Consider the following 20270-nt stretch of genomic DNA (forward strand, 5'->3'; position numbering starts at 1 on the left):
TAAAATGCTAATCTGATCATGCCATTCCCCTGCTTAAAACTTTTTAGGGTTTCTCTTTGCCATCATGATGAAATCCAAAATCATTACTATGACATACCAAATCCTTTATTATCCAGCCACATCTCTCCTTCTGAAACTACAATCCAGTCACGCTGCATCTCCTCAAACATGCTAATTGTTACATGTATACGTCTTTACCTATCATACTTATATATGCAAGAGCCTACCTCCTTTCACCGAGCTACTGCTACTTATCCTTTAAGCCTCATCTCAGATATCATCTCCTGCAGGAAACCTCCTCTAACCAACCCTGACCTCCAGTCAGGGTTAAATGCCTATTGTATATGTACCTCATAAATGTTTGTAGAAATTAACTGAACAAATTCCACTACAATGAAAACCAACGTAGAGGAGATTTTGATATTTGCTAAATACAATTTAAGATGTATATTAATTTGCATGTGTTTGTAAATTTTAAGGTGTAAAACTTATGGGTTTTGTTTGTTTTTTTACAATTTCAGTATATAGCAAATTAGGGCACAAACTTCACCTTTTATTTCTTCTATAACCCTTCAAAACAAATCAGTTTTTAACTGAAGAATAATATCTTGCACATACATAATACTTCATAGTTTTCAAAGCACTTTCACAAACATCCTCTCAAATACATTGCCACATACAGTCACTGAGTTAGGAAAGCTAGGTTTCAACCCCATTTTGCAGAAGAGGGAAATGAGATACAGGGAGAAAAGGTTATTTGCCTGAGGTCACTTGGTCAGTAAAGTGCCCTATCTAGAATTCAAGCCTTCCTATTCTCAATCCAGTGCTCTTTCCAGCAGAACATGCTCTGTATTCAGCAGATGTTCAACAGAATTGTTTTGCCAACGAAATAAGCAATCAGTGACCACGTGCAGATGAAGGCAACACTTTCAAAGTAAATGTTTTGGCCTAGCACATGGGCATCCCTCTGCCCATTCCACACCTGAACCCACAGTATCAAATTCTTTCCAATCTCTTTAATTTTAAGCAGCACTTATTTTTTCCCATCTTTCCACACATTTTCTTGCTTCCTCTTTCCCTTCTTTGAGTTCCTTTTTTCTCTTTCATTCCTTTCTTTCACTTCCCTTTAAAGTTTTTTCTCTTCCAATTTTCTTACTTTGCCTTCCTAATTTCTTAAATTCTCACAAACTTAAAAGCTGTTGTACCATAAACATCTCAATGGCAATACCAAAACTGGAATTTATTCTGCAGCTTATTTAAAATCCAGTCTCCTAGATTTGCTAGTGATGGTTTCCTAAAATGCCTTTGTGTACTGTGAAAAAGTGTCTTACCTGAAGGTCTGTGCTTTAACTGCTTATATAGATCAATGGCACGCTGTTCCCTATGAAAGAGAAAAAAAGGTTCTATATGTGAAGATAGCTTAATGACTTTAATAATCCCCAACTTGAAATGAACAACATTATTTGAATAGAGTAATGATCCCATTTTAAAGCAAGTACATATTGCCAATGAATAGTTTACAGAGCGTTTCACTGGGTAATAAGCAAGATCTTAAGATGCAACGTTTAATAAATTAATACTTCATATCTGCTCTGATCTACTATCACATATATAATGTCCTTGCACCAGAAACACTTAAATGGGAAAAAATTATGACCTGTGATTAGAGAAAAAAAATCTCAAGTTTCTAATCAAAACACTTAGGAAGTTAACCTTATTTAGGGAATCTAATAGACAATATCTTCCTTGAACCAGAAGTATGGTAAGTAGGGAAATAGTTTGTGACTAGAATACTTGAAAATTTCTTAACACTCACATGAAAAGATGTTTCGATTTAAAAAGCAAAGGTCAACCCAAAGAGTTACTTCCAAAACTTACTGTGACTAAGAAAGAACTTCCTTTTTAAATATGATGCCAAAATATTTGGGGAAAGGAAAACTGTAGAAAAGAATCACATATAGACTTAATCTGCCAGAAGTACAAAGAACGAATAATCTGCTACCAAAAATTACAGACACCAACACCAACAACACGAGTTCACCCTTACAGAGATTCCATCAAGTCTCCCTGACGTCGTCCATAGGGGCTCTTCTGTAGCTCCATGATTTCAGTGTGCAGGGACATGATCTGATCCTCCAGGTACCCAATGACACCCACCTAAAATATGATGAAACACAAAAGAAATGACAGGCTCACCACCACACAACACAAAGAACTCAGAGAATGACTGGCTGCAGTAAGAGAACTAAGTGATTTAATGCAAAACACTGATTTTGTTGAAGCCTTTTTATCTTTCAGATTATGACATGTAATTTTCACATGAGCACCAACTTATTCCTAGGCTTCTCTCTTTTCTCTCTTTTCTCTCCTGACAACAGTAGACTACTAGCATTTTCTTTTTCCTCCTGAGAAGCAAAAAGATAAAAGTGTCACTAACAAGAAAAAGTGGCCATCAAAACCACTGCATCTCAGTTCTATGATTTTCATTGCCTCCCAACTGCCTTGAATAAGGATGCAGAAAGATAAAGGCATGGGATTTCCCAACCCAGGATACCAACTGCCCCACCCATGCCCTCAGGGAAGTGCTGGCATCAAGAAGAGCAACAACTTAGTGGGACCACAGACAGATGTACCGGGTAAGGAAGGAATCTGCCACCTAGAGAATGATCTATACCTAGTGTGACCATGTAACTTATTGTTATATAATTTATTGTCCGAACTAGCATAATTTTGAGAGTATTACTGATAATTATGGCAAGACAGGTATAAACTGAAACTGTCCCAGGTAAACCAGGATGTCCAGCCATCCTATCTAAACCAGTCATAAAAATAACAGTGATAACTACCATCTGTTATTCACTCCCATTTAATCTGTATAACCCTATTAAAAAAAGGTACAGTCCCTATAATATCATATGGAAACTGAAGCTCGGTGAGACTTCAGTTTAGTCTCTTTTGCCCAAAGCCTTGGTTTTCATCCACTATGGTACTTCCCTCTATATATACAAAGTATCTACTAGATATTTGGCTGATATTCAGGAATGACATGAAAAATACTCTACAAACCAAAACCAAAGACAATTTCTAAGGGAGACCTCAGGAATTAATAAGCACACAAAGTGAGCTCAATGATTTTACCTCAGCATAGTGGATAGCCTTTTCTTCCATTTCTTTCCATGCTTTTAACATTTTTTCTGAGGCTAAAAAAAAAGTCTTAATTGGTTATCTCAGAAATAGCCATAGCTTTAATTACTGACCTACCCATCTTCTTGCCATATCAACATCAAAAACAGAGTTATGAGTTGAATTGTCCCCCCAAAAGATATGCTGAAGTCCTAACTCAGTACCTCAGAATTTGACCTTATTTGGAAACAGAGTCACTGCAGATGCAATTAGCTAAATTAAGATGGACTCAATCCAGTATGACTAGAGTCCTTATAAGAAGAGAAGAGACACAGACACAGACACATGAAGGGAAAGCTCCATTTGACAACAGAGGCAGAGATTTAAGTGCTACAGCTGCAAGACAAGGAATGCCAAGGAATGCTGGCAAACCATCAGAAACTAGGAAGAATCAAGGAAGGATTCTTCTCCACAGGTTTCAGAGAGAGCACGGCCCTGCCAACACATTGATTCTGGACTTCAAGCCTTTGAAACTGTGATATAATAAATTTCTGTTGTTTTAAGCCACACAGTTTATAGCAATTTGTTATGGCAACCCTAGGAAGCCAACACAGATGATTTTCTCTTTCAAAAAAAAAAAAAAGAAAGAAAAATTTAAAAGTAATACATGAACATGATCTTTTTAAAAAATCAAATACTATATTGGGGTATAAAAAGAAAAGTCTCTCTCTTCCCCTCCATCCTCCACCCTCAGGGATCCCTCTGTTAGTCATTTCTTACATAGACACATACATATCCTTTTCTCTCACAAATGGGACCATCTATATATACTTTTCCTTCTTTGCTTTTTTCCCCAACTTAAAACACTGCTGCCGTTAAAGACCTAAGTGATCTTTTAACATCAGCACACATAGGGCTACATCACTCTTTTTAAACAGCAGTATAGGATATACAACTGACAAGTCAAAGATAATTTGATAAAATAATTATACTGTTTGCCATTCATCAGAATGCCTATAATATACAAATAGAAATAAAACATCAATCATAGAACCAGCTTTAGTCGGTAAATTTATTTACCCAACTAGACACTGCTGATCATTTATTCTGAAATACACATGCCTTGCTCAAGATAAGTATACAAACCAGATTTATTTCCCAAAAAAAGATCTGTTTCATGAAAGAAAATAGAAATGCTGAAGGCGACCCTTTTGGTTTATTATTTGAATTTTAACTCTGCTTTTCACATTTCCTTAGTACATCTGAAGGGAGATAAACTTGGAGTGAAATACTGAAAAATTGGAGGCTGCATACAATAAAAAACAGTGGGACTCCACGGTAGGTGGTTTGGGGGAAACAAAAACCCTGGAATTATTTGTGCTATTAGTTATAGAAAGATAAGTAGTTTAAGACTTCCCAGGCTAAGAAGTCACCCCAATACAGACTTTGTATCTATTTTCTAAATGAGGTTTGACAATTACAAATTCTTAAATCATTTTTGTATTTTTCTGAAGCTGAACAATTTTAGTCCAACTGTGGTGGTGGTGGTGGTGGTGGTGGTGGTGGTGGGGACGGGAGGTGGGCGGGGAGGGCAGGGGGGGGAATAAAGTTGCTCAACTAAAGGTTAAAAAAAAAAAAAACTAACATTCAAACCAAACACGGTTTATGATGATCTGAGATGTCCTCTCTCTTGTTCTAGTATGAATGTAAGTGAAACAACTGGCTAAGAAGAAGGCAACATAGCAAATGGCTTTAAGAGACTAGACACTTCTTTCAAATACATTACCCAACACTTACATATCCCATAAGTCATCTGCTCACTATATCTTTCCAAGTCAAGCTGAATGCTTTTGTGAAAAAACTCCAATTTAGCTTTCAGTTGCTGAGATGCTGAGATTAAAGTGTTCTTCATTTTTGTCAAGTTAGCATTATATCTAAGAAGACTTAACCTAAACCATAGCAAGAAAAAAAAAAAGATATAAGCATTTCAGAAACACTGGACAAAAGTTTAAAGACTCAAATTGCCATAAGCCTAAAGCCTATGTTTCTATAAGAAATAGGTGATCTCTAGAATCTGGTCTCTAAAGACTTCCTGCCCATGATACTCTATGATAAAACAATCTTCTTATACTAGGACTGCTCAGGAACTACCGTCAAGCTTTTGCAACTGGATGGTTTCAGACCATTAGTAAGAATTCTACAAGTCTGATCAGAATATTACATTTCAAATTGGCCCAGTATATAGTATTGCATGGGATATTGACTAGTGAAAACTGGCAAAATTAATTCTTGAGCATTAATGCACATGACATTGGGCGTGTAAACAAGAGAATCTACTTACATTGCTGCTCTCTGTCCCTGAAAGAGCCTGCTGTAGTCTTCTTTTAGCCCAGACACATAGTGCACTGCTTCAGCCCATACTTTACGCAGCTGTATAATTGGAAGCTGTATTTTGCTGTCCTGTACTATGTGTAAGAAGTTGGGGAAAAGGAGAGGGGAGTTACTTTTTAAGATTCTAGAGTTCATTTATTATTCTTTGTGATTTCCTGTCCATACAAATAGCATTCCCATAGATACTAGAAACGGATGCTAGAAAGAACCACTTGTTACCGTTTCATTCAGTCAATGTACATTTACCAACCACCTGTACACCTAACATGAGCCCTCCAGATACAAGGGGAAATAAAAATGAAGAAGACGTAATTACTACATAATCACAAAGCTTACAATTATTCCTGTCTATTTTTTCCTTGCTTCTCTCCAACCTGGAATACTTTTTTTTCTCTCCACTAATTCAAATTCTTTATTTCTTTGAAGATCTAAATCAAGTCCCACGTCCTCCACAATCTACCACAGTCTTTTCTGCTTCTGAATAACAAATTTCATCTCCTGGACTACCAACCCAGCTTCAGGAAAACTTTATTTTTTACAGTATGTGATTACAGGGTAAACAGCAGCTTAATAAGAAATGCCTTCCTCAATGTAAGACTTACGAAATTATCTATTTATGATTATCTCTTGTCTTTTCTTTGGCAAAGGGAATGCTTCTTTCTAAAACCATGGCAGGTATATATTAAGTTCAATGAAATTCCATTTTAACATTATAAAATTCTCCAAGATTTAAGAGAGATTCATCTCATACTTAAGGTGGCAATTATATTCTCTGTTATTCTTTTCCAATGAAAATCTTCAGAGAAAGGTCACTACACTAGATTTCATATTGAGAAAACACATTATCTGAAACAGACTTCAAAAAAATAAAGCTGTGTATCTGGAAAAATCTTTGCCTCTCCTAATAATGATTAATAGCCTCAAGTAACTTTTCTTCTGTTTTTATATACCCACACTTACTCCTGAGGCTTCCTCTAACAGACCAAACAAACAAAACAAAACAAAACCCACACCTTTTAAAAAAGAGTCTGGGTGAGGAGAGCCTGGAAGAAAAATCATATACTGTCAAAAATAAAGTCTGAAAGGGCCTAGAAATGATACCCCAAGTATCATATCAAGTATACAGATTTTGGTTTCTAATACTATTCTCAATTAAAATGAAAGGAACCAGGGCTCCTTGGAGAAATGGCCGATTCTAGGACTAGGGTAGGAAATTTAAAAGATGGTCCTGGAATACCATGTGGTACCAGAAACTAAGGAAGTGCCTAAGAAAACAAAAACGGAAACACCCTTATTGATGGGGCAAGTAAAAGGGGCACAGGAAGCCAACTGAAAGAGCTCCTAATGTAAGCTCCAACAATTTGAACAACAAAATAAATAAACTAGCATTGGATTATAATCCATAATATAAAATAAATATCCCTGAATTCAAATTGATATAATAATTGAATAAATTAAGAAATGGGAAAGAAGAGATAAATCTTGTGTGCAAAAGAATTCCAAATAAATTATGTAGATACTCTACCCTAAAGGAGGGGGAGCATAACTCCCACTCCTTAAGTGTGGGTTCTTGCACAGTGATTTCCTTCCACAGAGTACAGTATGGAATGGGGGGAGAAAGACTAAACTTTACAGTGGAGAAAGCTGACAAACACTACTTCAGCCAGGTGAGCAAGGTCAATACTAATAGTCATTAATCATGTTGACAATATGTACCCTTTACATAATGTGATGAAAACAGCACTTGAATTCTGTGATCTTTCTCTCAAAAATCCATTTTCCTAGTCTAATCATGAGAAAAAAAATCATATAAATTGCAACAGAGGGGCATCCTACAAAATATTTGACCAGTACTTTCAAGGTCATCAAAAACAAGGAAAATCTGAGAAACTATCACAACCAAGAAGAGCCTAAGGAGACATGACAACTAAATGTAATGTGGTATCCTGGATGGGATCCTGGAACAGAAAAGGGACATCAGATTACAAACTAAAAGAAATCTGAATAAAGTATGAACTTCAGTTAATAATAATATATTGGTTCATTAATTGTAACAAAAGTATCATACTAATGTTTAAGTTGTTAACAATAGGGGAAGCTATATGTGTGGGGGAGGGGAGTAACATAAGAACTCTATACTATCTGCTCAATTTTTCTATAAATCTAGAACTGCTTTAAAAAAAAAACTAATGAAAAGGAAAGATTATATAATTTCAGCCCTTATGCCCAATTTTGTTCTTGATTTTATAATTTTGTGCTTGTTTTTAGTTTTGGGTAGACAGAAATTGATCACTTAACTTCTTCAAAAGAAAATAATAATTCTCTCAGGATAAATGAAATCATTTGAATGTTAAGCAGTACTCATAGGATAAAATAAGTATTTGAACATGCTTAAATAATGAAGGAGAAACTAAAAAGTGGGCTTAATTAATAGTGAAGATTCATTGTTTTATATGTGAGAACCCTATCCACAGGAAAGTAAGTCTTCTCCCAAATGAGGGATCTGGTGGTGATTTCAAATCTACCTCTTCACCTTTCAAACCATACAAACCCATCTTTCACCACATATAGAAACCTGAAGTATGAGACACAGAACAGAAACACCAAAGGACCATTTCTACTAGTCATGTTGAGTCAAAATTATATTATTTCAGATTTAAAGCTCAGTCAGTAAATGAACTATACTTACCAATATAATTTACACAGTCAGATAAACTTCTGGAAGCAAATGGTCCTTCATATACAGTCTTACTTTTATCAAACAAATAAACCATATAGCTATCACAGCCCCTCTGAAAGAGAAACAAACAATTAAGAAAACAGATCCTTGAAAATCCTAGGTTCTCTGAGTACCTAAGCATCAGATTTCCTACTTTGAAATGCCAATGGTGAAGTCAATTTCATTAGCATACATCTCACAGATTTAAGGTCTAAACTTTTGTTTAGGAAAAATAAATAAATAACTGTAGTATGGACTAAAGTGAAAAACAATCACTAGACCCAAAAGGACAAAAGCAAAAAGTCATAACAACATATATCCATAGAATGGGAACACTATTCAGCAATCAAAAGGAATAAAGTAATGATATGTGCTATGACATGAATGAATCTCAAAAATATAACAGTATGAAAGAAATCAGACACAAGAGATTATAGATTATATGATTCCATTTATATGGAATGTTCAGAAAAGGCAAATCTATAGAGGTAGAAAGTAAATTAGTGATTTTTCTGGGGTGGACAGAATGGATATTAACAGTTAATGAACGTAAAGGATCTTATTGAGATGGAAATGTTTTAGAACTGATTTATGATGATGGCTGTGCAATTAGGATAGTTTGCTAAAAAAAATCACTAAATTGTACACTTGAAACGGTAAATTGCATGATATATAAAATATGCTTCAATGAAGTCAAAAAAAGAAAAATGAAAAAAGAGTCATGACCAAAATCATATTTTACCATCCATCTATCCTCTGACAAGACCTATGAGACTGCTGGTCTAATTTGAAGGTTCTAGGCTTTAGTACAAAAAGGGGAAAAAAAAGGGAGGAGGGAAGTGGCACCAAAGAGAAAGTCATGCATAGTTCAAAACAACAAATGTTTCATTTCTATCTTTTCACCTTGCAAAGCAATAAGCGTAATGAGTAGGATAAAACTAAAAGAAGAATTCTAAGATGCGGACCATCCCCCAAAGGATTCCAAGTATACATCAAAAACGCAGGGCATGCAATCCCTCTGTGCAAACAGATTTCTTATACTCTAGGTATATTAGAATTGTCTTACAACTCCATCCAAAACACACTGAGAGGCTGGTTTCCGAGGATCCAAAGAAATTCCCGTCTCTGAAAGAAGCTCTTGAGAACCAGTATTTATTCCAGTTTCACGCTCAATACGAGACTGTAGTGAATGAAGACTTTCATCAGGTGGTAACAGAAAAGAAATGATCTTTGCAGAAGTCATATTTAGGATGTGTACTATCTGTTTAAATAAGAAAAAAGAGAAATAACTATTGATCATTTGCTACATAAAAGATTCAGTGCTAGATACTAAAGAGAATTTAAGCAAAAGGCATTATCTCTGCATTAAACAAGGTTCATTCATTTTCCAAAGTGGGATCTCCTTCTATAATTATAGAATGACATTCTGAAAACTGAAGAGTAGAGTTTACTTTTCTACTGCAACAGATGTTAGTTCCAAGGAATAAAGTTTCAAAGCTCTAGGGATGTACAAAATCAAGAAATAAAACCCCCAATTTAAAAAGGTAACACGTATAGAAAAATGGTACAGATGAACTGGTTTGCAGGGCAGAAATAGAGACACAGATGTAGAGAACAAACGCATGGACACCAAGGGGGGAAAGTGGCGGGGAGGGGTAGTGGTGGTGGGATGAATTGGGAGATTGGGATTGACATATATACACTAATATGTATAAAATAGACAACTAGTAAGAACCTGCTGTATAAAAAAATACATAAAATTCAAAAATTCAAAAAATAAATAAATAAATAAAAAGGTAACACTTATTTTGAGAAATATATCACTGACCTGGAAGGAAATGTTTATGAATTGCCTAATAGATGCCAACAAGTTAAGTGCTTTCACATAACGTCCTGTTAATTAGATCTTCTAATCTCCATTTTGGCAAAGACAGAACCAGAGCTCTGAGAACTTCTTGCCTAAAGCCCCAATGAAAATAGCCTGATACAGGCCAAGTAAGTGTGAGACTGAGTTAGGTGGGGCTCTACCCCAGTAACCAAGGACAGCCACAGAGTTAGAGGTCAGTCTTTTGAACACAACATAATTTTAAATCCTTTTCCTTCTACTGTCCTTAGATAAGCCATACAAAGTTAATACCTATGTTTCCCCAACACTTCATACTGACTAGTGTATACAAATGATTAAAATTATCTCTGCTAGAAATGTTTATTACAGAAGTAAAGCACTAACTTTCTTTTAATATATAATAACCTTCTAAGTTTAAAAAAGGTGGGGGGAAGAGAAGGGAATCTTCCAAGTTGACATGGATTACAGTACAAGCATAAAAGCTGGGACCTTCCATTCCATCCTGGCCTAGGCAGATTTCACACTGTGACAGTGGCCACTAAGAACAATAGCAGAAATTTAGTATGAAAATCCTAAGGTGGACATTTACTTTTACATAGGGTATATTTCAAACTAGGGTGAGGTGATCATAGCATCCCACTACTAAAGCCGAGCTAGAAGGGAGCAAAAGAAAGGGTGAGGAAACACAACCTAAATTAATCCTTTTGTTCACTCAAATATTTGATAAGTACCTACTATGGTACATACTATTTAGTGTGTTGTGCTAGTAATGGGTATGCATATTGAGTAACTTACTGATCCTTGCCCTCCATAGGATAATAGTCAAATAAAAGATATTAAGAAACATTAAAAGAACTAAAATACAATGCAAAATGCAATAGGTACTGTAATGATGTAAAATATTGTGCCGATTCCAAAGGAGATTACTTGGTGGGAGGAGAGGGGTGCTTTATAAAGGAGGCACTATTTGAGCTATACTTTGAAAAGGAAGAATGATTAGAACAAGAAAAGATTGAAGGAAGAAAGGTTCTTCTAGGCAGAAAACAACAAGGTAGGCAGAGAGGTAGAAAGGGATGAGCATAATCAGAGAATATAAATTATTCAGTTCAAATGTACCTAAAATGATGACCCCTTAGGGCATAACAGGAGCTAAGCCTGGAAGTGCAGGATGAAATGAGACCAAGATAGATTCTGAATACCAATGTAAGAGTTTGGACTTTGAAAGGGAACTATGGAAGGCTTTCTAAATTGAGAACCTGGCAAGTTCAGAATTGTTAAAACATTCAAAAGATAAATCTCACAAAATAATTGGATATGTAAATTGAAGGAGATGGAATAGTCAGACAGCCAAAGTTTCCAACCTAGGTAACTGGAAGGGTGACAGTGCAAGTAAGAGGCACAGGAAAAGCTGCAGAAGTAACTAACGGAGCAAACGTGCTCAGTTTTTAATGAATTATGTCTTGGATAAGTGGGACCACCAAGTGTAGTTATAAATACTCCACAGAGAGTTGTATAGTCACAACTAAGGAGATAAATTTGGAAGTTATCCATATTCAGTTTATAGTTAAAGTTATACAACTGGAGAGACTGCCAAAGAAAAGGAAGAAAAGTAATATGGAAGAAGAGAAAGCTAAGGAGCGACTCTTAGCAGCAAAGAATGTTCAGTATACTTTTTTCAACTTTGCTACATAAAGTTTTTCATTATAAATAGTTGGAAAAATCTGCAGACTCGCTAAACTTTTTTTTTAAGGGAAAGAAATATTTCAGTAACTGTTTTGTTGATTTCTTCTTTAAATGAAAATAAAACAGATGCCATTCCCTCCTTGAACAATGTAATAAACACCTTAGAAAAATGCCCTGCAATAACACCAACCTGTTTTGCAGTTCATGCTTCTGTGTTCATGACATTCCCCTGCCTGTATATCTTTCCTCCTGCCCATTCCCAGGATTAACACTTCCTTATCCTTCAAAATTCAGTCCTATTATTACATCTGGGAAGCATCCCTGAACTACTATGAATAGTACCCTACACATACCTTATTCTGTACAACCTCAAAATAATACTGATCTTTTAAAGAAGACATTACTGTACCTGAGCTATAAGTAAGTATATGTGTGTGTGTGTGTGTATTTTTTTTTAAATTTTTTTTTTTTTGCCCAGATTCACAGATATGCAAACTGTGGTGTTGCAAACTGACTAAAGTCTATAAACCACAAAACACAAAAGGACTCTTTCCCCATGCTCTATGACAAGCACATGCTCACAGACCCCTTCCAAGTAAAAGTGATGCTATGATTACCATGACAAGGCAAAAAAAAATCTGAGATAAAAACCAAAATTTTTTGAAGGCAACAAAGAACTAAAGAGTGTCACCAAGTCCTGCTTGTCTAACACATTAGGGGATGATTTATTCCTTGGCACAGTAGAAGAAAACCAAATCATGACACCAGATATCTTTTCAATGTCAGCCAAGAATGACACCAACATGGCCTCAAGTTCCTATTTAAAAAAGTATATCAACATGAGAGTAAAACTCTCATGTAGTAGTTATATGACTACTTCTTTCTCATTTCAATTTTAGAAATGCTATCTGCTACAAGCAATCAACAAATATGAAAAGACCATAGATGAGAGTTGTTTTTGGGTATACAGCATAATAGAACCTCTCATTCATATCACTGGATATTTACTGAGAACCTGGTAACATGCCCTGCTTTGTACACAATGCCGGCATAGGGATGGTGTGGTGGTAGGGTAGACAACTGTTAATAAAAGTAGTAAAAACAATCCTAGCATTGAAAAGACAATCTGTACAGAGAGGCATGAGTGGGAGATGAGAAACAATTAGAGAATATATAATAGTAAAAATGATTAAATGACAAACTGTGAAGTACAGACCATTCAGAGAAAAGGAGAGTTGAATACGTGCCAGTGTAGGTGAGGAGATACACAGAGATAGATATCAGTATGGGCAGAAGCATCTGTCAAAGCACAAAAATGCATAATGGGCTTGATGGCATAAGGAGCAGTGACAAGCTGGTCCTAAGAGAAGTAAAGGGTAAGAGAAACGAAACAAGCACTTGGATGGGGTGGACCTGAATTAAGAAAGCCCCCAAAAGCCAAGCAGATCAGTTTAGACTTGACTTGGTAGGCAAGAGAGAACTGTTAAGTCTCTTGGACAGGAGAATAAAAAAGCATTTTCAGAAGATGAGACAGGCAGTTCATGTTGCATGGACTGTAGGATGGAAAGGAAATATAGAGGCATGAAAGCCAGGTAGGAACCTTCCTCACCAAACCAAATCTAGTATGATTAGACCTAAATGAATGAGGTGAAATGGTACCAATATGAGAAAGGGGAAAATCCAAAAGATGCTACAAAGGAATAATCAACAAGACCATTTCAAAGTAAAACTGAGAACGCTTACTAAAGAAATAAAAATGCATCCACTCTAAGGATATCATCTTCTTTTTCATATAAGCATCAGGAAAAGATTATTAAAATATATTTATGCCCATTTTCCAAATAAGTTTGTTAACTTCAATGCAAGTCTTATGAAGTAGACCCCATTCAAACTAACCTTCAAATTCAGAATGTGATCCATTAATACAAAACATCTTGGCTGCTTCAAAGTAAGATCAATAGGTCCTCCTCTCTGCTGAGGATCCCAGTTCAGCATCAACTGTAGCCAGTTTTCCATGGGTTCTACTATTAAACTAGAAAACATACAAAAATGGGATAAAACTCATTACGTTCCAATTTTCCTTTAGCTTTGTAAAAAAAAAAAGAAAAGGTAGTTTTACAGGTTGTCCATTTCCTTTGTCATTATTTGAATCATTTTATATCTCACTTCCAAATAATTCATGAAATGACACATGACAAGCTTTTCTTCCATAAAAAACAACCCCAAACGCACATATGCAAGTTACCGGCAACTCCAACAGGTGAATCCAGTTCCATTCCCTAAGGAACCCATTCACCATAGTATCCCAGGAGTGTTCTTAGCACCTAAGCCAACCAGTTGAATGGCAGTTCTTGTTTCCACTAGACCTGTGCTGTCCATATGGTTGCCACTAGTCACAAGTGGCTATTTGCATTTACACTTAAGTTAATTAAAATTAAATAAATTTCAAATTCAGTTCTTCAGTCATACCACCCACCTTTCAAGTGTTCAGATACTCATGTGGCCGGCACAGATATAAAACATTTCCATCATCACAGAAAGTTCCACTGGATAATGCTGCTTGAAACAGACAACAACTCTACTGTTCTTTTACAACCCTGAAGAAGCTGAGGCAAACTTCCTCAACTAAAATATACATACCTACAAAGGCTATTTGGTTGAGGTAAATGGCTACTAAACCGAACTTCTCCTGTCATCTCTTCGCATGCAAATATACACTTTGGATCCTTCTTCTTAATCTTCTCATGCCTATAAAAACAAAAGCTACCTCAGTTGACAACCTGATTCTCACAAACACTAAGAATTTCTGCCTTTTAATTTTATTCAATTATGTGTTAAAAAGCAATTATACCATTTAAAGAAAGGCTGGGGGGGAAGCGGGCAACTGAAAATTTCCATTCCCATTAATCATAACAAAGTTCTCTTCCATTGCTTACCAGGTAAATGGCTGCAGATGATGCAAAAAAGGCCTATACCCAGCAATACACTCAAACACCATGGTCCCAAAGCTCCAATAATCAACGGTGGCTGTGTAAGGCTTATTCTCAAAGAGCTCTGGGGCCTTAAAAAGAAAAAAATGCTTTAAACATCAACACTATAAGAGAAAAGCTACATGAGTTCTGAACTATTATATTCACAACCTTCAGAAATAAGAATGAGAATCCTGTACAATTAAAGTCAAAGAAACAATACATGTCTTACCAGATACTGCAATGTTCCCACAAAAGATGTACACAGACTTCCTTGATCAACATCTTTGGCATATCCTAGATCAATTATTTTATGCATAATCTGCAAAATAGTAAGTATTAAATGGTTGAGAAGTTTGAAAAGGAAAGGCAATGATGTTCTTATAAGGCTCTGGAGAGGGTGGTGGTGAAGAGCATGGGCTCTGAAATAACACAAACATGTTTCAAGCCTGAGCTCCATCATTTAAATAGCCATGTGATCTTGATCAAGTTACTTAACTTTTCTCAGTTTCCTATGTAATGGTATTATTAACAATCCCTACTTCACAGAATTGCTATTAGGAATCAATGAAATAGTGAAAATAATTTAACAGTGTCTGACATATGGTAAAAACTAAATATAGACTGGCTATTAATTTTTATTTTGGTATATTCAGAATAAGCTTGATCCATTAAAACTGGAAGGCAAAGGCAACTTCCAAACTTGTAAGAAGCATCATACCATTTTAGAGTGGATCAATGTGAGTAAACACCTATCTAACTTCAAGAATATCCTGAAGTCTCAGGATACAAAAAAACCCCCAAATAGTTGGTGCAAAGCATACACAAAGGGCTTCTAAGAGAAGATGCATCATCAAGGTTTCATCACCTCCAACTGATCATTATCTTCACTACCTAAGGCCACACAATCCAATTCAAGGTTCAGATTCTTGGCTTTATGTCTTTATTGGAATGGAATTTGGGCACCAGAAGCAAGAAAACTGCTCAAATTACTTTGATAAAAATATACGTTCCAGGAATCAATTCACAATTTCTGGTTCTTCTCAAGATGACTCTTTTAGGAATCTGAGGAATCAAGGTTTTGAATTTTAATTAAATATAGAACTTAGGACTTTTGGGGAAGAGAGAGAGTTTTGTTTTGTTTTGCTTTTCTTAAATAAGAAACATACTTTAAACACATTTTTTTCTTAAAGCAGACGGAGGATGTGTGTGTTTTTTGGATGTGCTTTGTAAGGATTAACAAATTACTTACTCACTGCCTACCTCTGCTAGATACTGTGCTGGAAAAAAGAAATGAACAAGGTGTAGTTCCTTCTCTAATGGAGCTAACTGTATTAGCAGAGGAGACAAACAACTAAACACAAAACCACACTTCAGTGTAGTGAGGGCTGGGATGAAGTATAGAATGCTATGGAGGGCACCAAACCTCAAAGACTAAACTACATCATGGAGACTCTATTCGATTGGCATGAACATTTCTTCAGGTTTTACCTACCTTTCCACCAACATCCTGAAGAACTATGTTTTCAGGTTTTAGATCACGATGTATAATTTTGTTTTCATGCAAATATCGTATCCCAGATCCTAAATAAAGTTTAAAATGTATTTTGAGGTAATAAACAACACTGAATTAAAAAAAATTCATCTCACATTTTGTACAGATCTGCTCTGATGCTCGAATTTATATGGACCATCATAACTACATGATTAATGATTTAATAGAAGCTCAGATTTTCTCCACAGAAAATCCAGTAACAAATACTGCAGAATTATAACATGTACTCATTTAACTTATGAAAATTAATATTAAAAAGAAATGGAACAAGCAATTGAGAAAATCCCTGTATTTATCATTGGAGCCTTTCCTTCCGACCTAGATCACCCTCTTCAACTAGACTTTTGCCTCCATGACCTAAGAAAAGAAGCAAAATCAAAATATACAGAGAAGCATAGTCTGGGCTTTTGAACTTCCTCCAAGGGCCTATGTTCTGGTTATTTTAGGAATTCTGCAGGAGTAATTATGATTAAAAAGCGACTTCACCCTAAAAGAACCTGGGCCCATGAGATGCAATGTCACTGGTAAATAAAGTTACTATGTTAATCAGGGAGGGAGCAGGAGTACAACTCAATAAGGTCATTTCACACCATTTTTTTTTCTGGCAATTGGAAGATCTATTAGTCAAATGGACACCTAGCCAAACACAAAAAATAAAAAACAAAATATCCTAATTTTAACTTAGCGTCAACTGTAATAGTTAAATTTTTCTAATAATTTCTTATAGATAAAAAATTTCTTATAAAGTTTCTTATAGTTAAAAACCTATGCTTTGTACAGTACATCAACAATTCTCCTAATTCCCAAGTAGTATATAGAATCTTTTATAGACCAAAGGGGCATTAAATTATGATGGCATTTTCATATTGATTACATACCTATATCACTCAGTAAAGAAAGTATCTGGCTTTCTTTAAGTCCACAGCAATTTTCTGGTTTGTTGAGTAGCTAAAGAAAAAAAAAGTCTAAAAATGTATATTGCCAATACTGCTGGGCAGTAATACCAATACATTAATCATTAATCATTATACTCTGAGAAAATACTCAAATAAGAAAATAAGTCATGATTAAGAAAATATAAGGAGGAAAATTACCAAATCCATACTGAGGACATGTAAGTTTCATGACAAGGTTTATACAAGTAAAAATAAAGGGAGAAAGTTTTTGAAATAGAAGTTGAAAAATCTCACAGATAAATATGTAAAGATAGCCATATGGTAGGTTTAAAATGAGATCGGAGAGAAAGATTTGCAACAGAGAAAACAACTTTTTAATAAACACTTTAAACATTGATACTGTGGACTAAAACCATCAATACAGTCCCATACTGAAAACTGCACCACCAATAACAAAAAATGCATGTTCTAAATCAGGGGTCAGCAAACATTCCCCGCAAAGGGCCAGAAAGCAAGTACTTTAGGCTTTGCAGGCCATATAATCTGTCACAATTACTCAACTCTGCTGCTGTAACAAGAAACCAGCCACAAAAGCAGATCACAGGCCATACACTCCAGACTCTTACTCTACTGTATTGAGTGGGATTTGAACACTGCTAAAGTTCGTGATTTACTATCTCATCATCTCAAAACATCCACACTACCTTCCGGAGATCTCCTCCAGAACAATATTCCATTGCTAGAAGAGGCACATCATTAATCAAAAAATTCAATTCCTCAGGAACATCACAGGCCTTTACAACATTGGCGTGGTTCAACCTAACAAGGGGAAAACATTATAATAAAAAATTTGTTTCCAATGAAAAGGGACTGAGTTTGAAATGGTAGTTAATTGGGGGGCAGTGAGGCGAAGAAAGGCTGACATTATTTATAATATTCTAATCTCTCATTTGTATAATTAAAAATTAATACTTGTTAAAAAGAAAATCTAGATAAAAATACTATCACAATTACTACTACTACATTTTTATATGCCAAGTAGTAAGCACTTTACATACGTTAACTCATTTACTTATCACAATAATCCTACTATAGGTAGATTTATTAAGAGTTTCATCACACAGGAGAAAACTGAAGCACAAATTGGTTAAGTAACATAAGATCACACAACGAGTAAGTGGTCAAGTAAGGATTCAAATCTGGCAGTCTGGCTCCAAAGCCTATATCATACTACCGCTCCCATAATCACTTACAGTGTCACCCAGCTGTAATCACTATTAAAATTTTGGCATATTTCCTCCCAGTTTTTAATTTGTGCACAAATACATTTTTTTCAATAAATATCGAATCACATTATATACTATTTCCTAACATCTTTTTTTAAACTTAGCAATATATCATCCCATCATCATCATCATCATCATCATCATCATTATCATGCAGTGGATCTCAAAACTGGAATAGATTCCCAGGGCCTAGGGACCCTAAGAAACAGAATTTCCATGTGTAGGGCCTGAGGATTTATATTGTTGACAAGCTTTCCTAGTGATTCTGCCACACAGCCAAGTTTGAGAACCATTATAGTGCATCAAGAACACTGAAGTCAGAAAGCACTTATTTCAAATCCAGACTCTTATTACCTACCAGTTGTATGACTCTATAAGCTTCAACTTCCTGCTCTATAACATAGAGATAATGCCTAAACTCAGGGTTGTTGTTACAACTAGAAGAATTATTTGCAAGCACATATTAGCACACTACCTGTGGAGGTTTTAAAATATGTCTACTTCTCCCTTCAAAAGTTTAATTCTCTTTCCCTTGAGTACAGGCTGTATTTAATGACTAATTTCTAACAAATAGAAATTATTTGTAGGACTTCCCTGGTGGCGCAGTGGTTAAGAATCCGCCTGCCAATGCAGGGGACACAGGTTTGATCCCTGGTCCGGGAAGATCCTACATTCTGCAGAGCAACTAAGCCCGTGCGCCACAACTACTGAGCCTGCACTCTAGAGCTCACATGCCACAACTACTGAAGCCCGCGCGCCTAGAGCCCGCGCTCCGCAACAAGAGAAGCCACTTCAATGAGAAGCCTGCGCACCGCAACGAAGGGTAGCCCCTGCTCGCTGCAACTAGAGAGAGCCCGCGTGCAGCAAGAAAGACCCAATGCGGCCAAAAATAAATAATAAAATAAAATAAATACATTTATTAAAAAAAATTATTTGTAAAGGATGGAGTGTTACCTCTGAGGAAAGATCATAAAGATATGTCAGCTTTCAACTTGCTCTCTCTCAGATCACTGACTTTGGGGAAAGCTAGTTGACATGTCAGGAAGACATTCAAACTTCCCTATGGACAGGCCCATATGGTGAGGAACCGATGCCTCTAACGAACAGACACTAAATAAGCGTGGAAGTGGATACTCCAGCCCCACTCAAGCCTCTGGATGACTGTAGCTCCAGTCAACATTTTGAGATGTTTCAGGAGGGATCTCCTGAGTCAAAACCACCCACCTAAGTCATTCCCAAATTCCTAAACCACAGAAGCTGTGAGATACCAAGTTTGTTGTTTTAAGCCACTAACTTTGAAGATAATTTTTTACAAAGCAATAGATACACTGTTTAACAAAGTAGGTGAGAGTAAAGAAATGAGAGTAGTGATTGTTATTTAACTATAAAGTGTAATAGATGAGCACTGCCCAAGATCTAGAAGAAACAGATTCTGCTCTCAGAAAGCTGAGTCTGATAATACCTAGCTGACTTTTTAAACTAAACCTACTTAAGCATGATGTGATATTATTACTTGAAATAGAACACATATATTTAATGAGAAAGAAAAATATGTTCGCCAAAAGATCCTAAGAAGAATAGATTCCTAGCCTCCTTCCCTATGATGACATCTGGATGGGCTGCAAAACTGGGGAAACTTAAGTCATCAAGTACACTTACTTCTTCATGATCTGGATTTCATGGCACCACCGTTCTCTGTTTTTGGTGCTTAGCTCCAGGCGACAAGACTTAATTGCTATTTTGAGATCAAGTTCCTGCCAAAATAGAAAATCAACAGAAAATTATAAATTAGGTTCTTGTGC

At 35.8% G+C, this 20270-nt stretch overlaps 1 protein-coding gene across 2 annotated transcripts in view; it reads right to left on the bottom strand.

Moving 5' to 3' along the window:
* CHUK (component of inhibitor of nuclear factor kappa B kinase complex) overlaps window positions 1–20270 on the bottom strand; it is a 33974-nt gene that overhangs the window by 9444 nt on the left and 4260 nt on the right. For both annotated transcript variants that reach the window (XM_068548364.1, XM_068548363.1), the window contains exons 2-16: window positions 20128–20222; window positions 17887–18001; window positions 17165–17234; window positions 16227–16315; window positions 14964–15053; window positions 14699–14823; window positions 14403–14510; window positions 13659–13794; window positions 9300–9494; window positions 8204–8306; window positions 5465–5588; window positions 4921–5072; window positions 3139–3200; window positions 2048–2157; window positions 1332–1381 (exon numbers count right to left, since the gene is read on the bottom strand). In XM_068548364.1, coding sequence (XP_068404465.1) covers window positions 1332–1381; window positions 2048–2157; window positions 3139–3200; window positions 4921–5072; window positions 5465–5588; window positions 8204–8306; window positions 9300–9494; window positions 13659–13794; window positions 14403–14510; window positions 14699–14823; window positions 14964–15053; window positions 16227–16315; window positions 17165–17234; window positions 17887–18001; window positions 20128–20222 — 1624 coding nt within the window. The remainder of the gene's footprint in view (window positions 1–1331; window positions 1382–2047; window positions 2158–3138; window positions 3201–4920; window positions 5073–5464; window positions 5589–8203; window positions 8307–9299; window positions 9495–13658; window positions 13795–14402; window positions 14511–14698; window positions 14824–14963; window positions 15054–16226; window positions 16316–17164; window positions 17235–17886; window positions 18002–20127; window positions 20223–20270) is intronic.

Source organism: Eschrichtius robustus, chromosome 7, assembly GCF_028021215.1.
Source record: "Eschrichtius robustus isolate mEscRob2 chromosome 7, mEscRob2.pri, whole genome shotgun sequence".
NCBI classification, from domain to species: Eukaryota; Metazoa; Chordata; class Mammalia; order Artiodactyla; family Eschrichtiidae; genus Eschrichtius; species Eschrichtius robustus.